Source organism: Pteropus vampyrus, unplaced genomic scaffold (assembly GCF_000151845.1).
Source record: "Pteropus vampyrus isolate Shadow unplaced genomic scaffold, Pvam_2.0 Scaffold135, whole genome shotgun sequence".
NCBI lineage: Eukaryota > Metazoa > Chordata > Mammalia > Chiroptera > Pteropodidae > Pteropus > Pteropus vampyrus.
Window position 1 is genome coordinate 3500140 of NW_011888916.1, and position 6224 is coordinate 3506363.

At 52.2% G+C, this 6224-nt stretch overlaps 1 protein-coding gene across 3 annotated transcripts in view; it reads right to left on the bottom strand.

Moving 5' to 3' along the window:
* Positions 1-31: 31 nt before the first annotated feature.
* Positions 32-6224, bottom strand: part of TRABD2B (TraB domain containing 2B) — a 204055-nt gene continuing 197862 nt past the window's right edge. The window contains exon 5 of one of the 3 annotated variants that reach the window (XM_023535040.1): positions 32-1059. In XM_023535040.1, the coding sequence (XP_023390808.1) occupies positions 800-1059 (260 nt within the window). In that variant the 3' untranslated portion in view covers positions 32-799. Of the gene's footprint in view, positions 1060-1081; positions 2761-6224 lie in introns of those variants that run through there. The other 2 variants (XM_023535033.1, XM_023535034.1) reach the window with 2 other exon arrangements.

Sequence of the window (6224 nt, forward strand, 5' to 3'; positions counted from 1 at the left end):
CTGCAATTTACCCTCTGACACGGGAAAGGCAGGGTAAAATAGAGAGAAGAAGCCTATCCTGGGGTTAGAACAGAAAACCTGGCTCGATAGCAACCTGACTGAGACCTTGGGAAGCTTCCTTGCCTGCTGTGTGTCTCAGTTTCTCCACATGGTCCAGATTCCATCACGTGATGATCTAGACACAAACTCCTACTTAGTGAGTGAGCCTCCTGGGTACGTGAGGCTTCTCTGCTGTAGTTTCTTTTCATCCTCACAGCAGCCTTTGAGGTCTCCCAGTTTACAGATGAGGAAACTGGAGCTCATTGAGGGGATGGGACTTGCCCAGCTCATATGGGTGAAAAGAAGCAAAGCTTGGACTTGGACTTCCTTCCAGAGATGTCCTTGCTCACTGCACGTTCCCACACACCCACTCTGAAGTACTGGTGGCTACGAGGGAGTTCACGTTTTTGGGGGCAGGAAATTGTCAGAAACACGTGTACCTTCCAAGGTTCACCAGATCGGAGGGAAAGTGTGCAAGGGCTCAGCAAGAACAATCCACCAATTAACAGGGTAGTTTCAAGACAGTGTTGGGGGGCTGGGTGGAAGGGAGGTGGGGAGGACCAGATGTTCCCACAAAGATTCCAAAGTAACACGGGCTTCCCTCGGCCAGCACACATGTTTTCTCTCCAGTGAGTCCGCCCGGTTTCCAGTTTTCTCCTCCTGGAAGAGGGATCCCAAACCCATATTTATGTTCCGTCTGAAATTAATGCAAACGAAACTTTCAAATGCTAATCTAGCTGCCAGGATCAGCAGCCGGATATCAAGCGACAGTGGTGTTTGTTTTCGTGAGGAAGTATGACAGGAGAGCTGGACGGATGGGGCCTGGGGAAGGATGGACCATCGGGGGTACCGAGGGCCTTCTCATTTCCCAGGGAGGGTCAGCATGGGAAACTGGCAGAGCTGAGCTTCCTTGTTCCTTGCTCCTTCTCTGTGGGCCAGCCCAGGGCAGGGCAGGCGCCTCGGCAGGAGATGCTTCCTGCACCCAGTCTTGTGCCAGGAGCTGAGACACATGGTCCCCACCTGGGAAGAGACCACAGGGCGGAGGGGAGATGAGCAGCTTGAGCCATGCATTGAGGGAGGGACACCAGGGGCCATGTAGCCAAAGGAGAAGGGGCAAGCCCTAGACTCGGGGGTCCGCGAGGAGGGGCCTCAGGTGAGTCAGAGGAAGGGAAGAGGGAAGGCCTCCCCAAGACAGGGCATGGCACGTGCACGGGCATGAAAGAGAAGGAGGGCATGCAGTATGCTGGCCACCAACAGCGATTCTGGGTTGTTGGAATAGAAAGTGGAAGGGGAGATGGGTAATGGTGAGGGTTGGGGCTGGAGGCATGAGTGGTGGCATTCTGAATAGAGGCAGGACAAGGCTAAGGGGGCAGGTTTCAGCTGGGCCCAAAGAATACTCTCATAGGCAACTGTCCAGCCCTGGAGGATCGATGAATGGTTGTCAGGCCTTAGCAGAGGGGCTTCAGACACCCTACAGGGAGCTGGGCCTGTCTGGGTGGAACCCTAATCTGCCCCTTTTACTGTCTTCTCCTCTCTGGAGACTGCTAGAACTCAAGAAGTTAGAAATGAAAAAGCCCCGAGAATTCAGCTGGTCAGCTCACCTCTGCCCTTAATGATGCAAAGATGGGTATAAATGCCGAGAAAAGCACCCCTACCTACCATTTCCTCCACCCTTAGATTATACCGAATACTTTGATTCATTGTGTCATTTGATCTCACAACATCTCACTGAGGCCAGCAGAACTGGCCCAGGATCACGCAGGCAGAAAGGGCAGAGCTGGGGTTTGCCTAAGCCCCCACACGCACAGAGTGTGTCCATTTAAAGTGCATTTTGCAGAGGCAGCTGCCCAGGCAGGGGTTCCCAGGGCACAGGACAGGCTCCTGTTGGAGCCCAGAGCTGCTTCTGGGCCTCTGACACCTGTCTGACAGTTGCCCAGATTGGGGGTCCCCTTCAGGACTTCTCCCAGTTGTATGCTTCCTCTTAAAAGTATGCCCAGCCTCCCCAGCCTGCCCTTCAAGCCAACCTTCTCTGTTCTTCTTTAATTTCCAGGGTTTGAGCCTTTCATTTCCTTTGGGCCAGATCCTCTTTCAATCACTATTTGGTTTAGAGGTGAGGAGGCTTCATCTGTAGCCCCACCCTGTCCCCTGGTGAGGACATACGCCTTGGGGGTTTTGATCTGTCTGTGCCCTGAGGGCTGGAGCCAGCAGTGTGCTCTCCACAAATCTTTCCTGGGACTTTCCACATGTCAGACATGTGCCAGGTCCTAAGGACCCTTTCCTCCTAAGGACTAAGACGGCTCCAGACCCAGGCAATGACTGCAGAGTGATGAGGTTAGCACAGGGCCCTGTGGGGAGAGCCCTAGAGGCAGAGTCTGTGAGGGGTTCTGTGACCCACAGGGGGCAGCGCCCAGCCCAGGGCTCACCGCGGCCACAGCAGCACTACTATACCCAGAGGCTCCCTTCCTAGAATTACACCACCCAGCACCCGGGGAGAGCTCCCTGTTGGCCAACCACATGAATAGTGATGGCGCCCACCTGCTCCTGAGCCTCACTGTCACTTGGAACTGAGACCTGGCTCTTGGGATTTCCCTGCAATTGTACCAACTGTGTCCTCAGAGGTCAGAGAGCACTTCCACTCCTCCCCAAGATGGTCCTGCTTTCTCTTGTGTGGGTCCTGTCCTTGGAAGACTGCAGGCTCTGAGGGGCCAGGACCCTGAAATACTAACAACACAAGAGCTCACACTTAGAGCGATGGCACTGCACAGGCCCCCGAACTATACGAGTGCTGGCCCCCGACTCTCAAGCTCGTTTTGCAGAGGGAAAATCTGTGGGCTGAGGGGAGCTAAGTGCAAGGTCTGTCCAGGCTACTTCCTATAAGAAGTGCTGGCTTTCCAACTCAGGCAGCCTGGTTCTGCATCCCATGCTCTTAATCTAGGACACTTTTTTCTCCTCTTGCCTTCCCCACGCCACCCAGCAAGAGCATTGGACCCAGAGCTGATGTTCCATAAATCCTCGCTCACTGACAGAGCAGCCTTGGAGTTCCAGCCCGGAATATGGGTTTTCCATTCATTTGGACTACTCCTTGCTCCAGAGGGCAGGGTTGGCTCCATTTAGGGACAAACTAGCAGATGGGATGTTCCTCTGGCTGGCTAGATGCTCTGAAACAGGAACAGTGATTCTGGCCAAGGACTGCAGCCAGAGCAGGCTTGCTAGCTGCCAGATGTGTACTTGGTGGGGCAGAAGGGTCCTTTGAAGCACTGTTGGAAATTCTGAAACACTTCCGGACACTGTGGCCTGGACAGTGTGCTCCAGCCTGGGGAGTGTGGCAGGCCATGGGCGTTTGCCTGGGAGAGGAAGAAGCAGCTGGGCGTGTGCTGCCTATTTTCTGGGCCCCTTGTTTCTACGATTAGAATGGGCTGTGGCTGCTCTTCTGTGTCCAGTCATGAGCTGAGGGGCTTCTTCCATTCCCGAGGCCACTGAGCGGAGAACAAGGTGGGGAAGGTGGGTGTGAGTCTTGTCCTGAGGACTACAGGATGATGAGCAGAGCTAGAAGCTAGACCTGCATCAGGGAAATTTCAAGCAGTCTCACTTCCTCCAGGAAGCTTTCTCTGACTTACCCTACCTCCTTTCAGTGCCATCACTCAAACCTCTGTCAGGCACACATAGGCTTGCCGAATGTTGAGGCTGGAAAGGATATTACCAAGCCTCACCAAGCCTCAGCACTCACCAAGCCTCAGCCCTTCTCTATGAAGCTGAGAAGAGAAAGGTTCTGAGAAGGCCACATAGAAGGTCTTAGAGTGCAAGAAGTGTCCGCAACGTCAGTCTGTTTCCACTTTCTACCCTCATGCCCTTGACCTCATGCTCATCTTGCCCTACCTTCTTTCCTTTCTCACCGATTCCCTCCTAACCACCTTGCTGCCTTCCCTTCCCATCCTGTGTGCATCCTCTACCCCACTGTGCTTAGCGCTAGACGCCCTCCTCCTCCGGCCTCTGACTGTGTAGCTGGACCAACAACAGTACCTGGGACTCTGTTTCTAGTGGGTTCTGAGGGCTTTTCATTTGGTAATCCAGTCTCATCTTCTAAAGGGCAGATATCAAGTTGCTGGACCCCTGAGTCTCCCAGATGTGGATTCTAGTTCAGGTTTTGTTGTGGGTAACATAGGGCAGGGGTATTTCTAAGCATGGGCCACTAATTCATCCATTCGTTGGTTCGTTTGTTTGTTCATTCAACGAGTAGATAGTGAGAACCTCCTCAGTGCTTAGGAAGCAGACAGCATAGATCGGGAGATGGCCCTCAGCATGAACTGGGCTGTGACAGGAGAACCCTGCAGGACTGGGGGAGCCCAGAGAGGAGCGGGAAGAGGTCATGAGAGGCTTGAGCAGGAGAGAGAGAGGACATCCTCAGCAGAACAGAGGGCCCAAGCAACAGCTGATGGTTGAGGGAGGCTGGCCGTCAGGAGGATCGTTTCTCTGCAGTTCTAATATTCTTTCTCTTCTCATCTATACCTCAATTTACCCATCTGCTAATGGAATAATAAATATCATCGTGTCTCCCTCCAAGGGGAATTGAAGACCCGGAGGTCATGTGCTAGTGGATGTGGGTGTTCTTCAAGCAAGTCAATGCTCACTCCCAGGGAGCAACTGCTGCTGTTATTAATAAAAGACGTGTCCCTGCAGGTGGGCCTTCTAGCCCCGTCACACTGACCCAGGTGACTTCAGTGGCACCCCTTTGAGCCCTGCCCGAATTATAGACTCATGAGCAAATAAATAAAGTGGTTGTTGGTTTTAACATAAAAAATAAAAGCTATTAATGGTGTTCGGTATGTTGGGCTTTGATCTCTCCCTTCTCTCAAACCTGGGTCTTCAGCACCAATGGGCCTCTGTGTCCCAGCCCCATTGGCGTGTTTCCCATTGTGGGTCTGTGGCACTTTAGCTGGGGTAAGAGGGAGGCTGACGCAGACCTGGAGGCTGGGTGTGCTGGCTATGTGGGCACTCAGGGTAGAGCTACAGCCCCTCTGTCTCTGGTGCTCACGCAGCCCACTTTTTAATCCTTCAAATGCAGCTTTCTGCCTGGACCTCTGCTTCTTGTGGGTGCAAGTGGCAGCAGTCCTACATGGAGGTAATTTTAGGTCCTGGAAGGCTCTTTGCTCCACATTCCTCCCAAGGAATCCAAGAGGGCTTGGAGCAAACTATGCCAGCATGGTAGAATGCTATGACGATAGGTGTTGGGATATCAGAACCACACAATCTTAAAACCATAGCACGTCAGGGCCCAAGGATTTGCAACGTCAGAAGGTAGAATTATATTCAGATTACAGCACATGAGGGTTACGGAAGGTGTGATAACCTGGGCTTATCTCTGGTTCTCAGAGTTCAAAATGAACAGGCCCTCGAGGTTACCTGGTCTTCCCCTGAGCCTGGCTCATGCCTCCAACCCAGTTCTGTCGGTTCCTACATTACTCATTCTGTTCCAGGATGCAAAGTGGTAGAACAAGTAACCAACCACGTCCTGAGAAAGCCCCAGTTTCCTGGAGCTAGGGACAAAATTATCATTTTTTTTTAGTGCCTGAGAATGAGACTCCCCTGAAGCCTAGGGTCCAGAGATTCCATGAGACCGAATGGAATAAACTTGATTCTAGGTGATTTGGACTAGTATGTCTTTAAAAAACAGTTTCAGGTGTTGCAATTCTGAGGAGGTCTGGGCCCTGCCCTGGAGTAGTTCACACACAGTGGGATGCTCACTGAGCAGGGGGTGCTGAGATAAAATCAGGAGGCCTGGGGTGCAGCATCCACATATACACCCTAGATGTTCAGTGTTGCTGTAAGAAATCTTACAACCTGTGTCTTGGGGAACAATGCAAATTCAAGAGCCCTCATTGCCAGTCAACATTATCTCTGTTCCTAGCAGATACCAGGCAGGCATGCGCCCTAATCCTGGTCCACAGCAGGCATCGCTAATCAATCAGGACTTCTTTCTGCTGAGCTCTGATGTGGTTTTACCATCCTTCACATCATCCCACTCCGAGCAGCCACGACCACTCAATCACAGTTGGCTCATGAAATGGAATCTATTTAACTTCTTGTCCACGTCAGTTCTTGCGACCAGTCTCTCTTGCATTTACATCAAATGTTCTCTTCTCTTCAAACAAGAACCTTCCCACCTTCCTCCTCTTCTCTGCAGATGC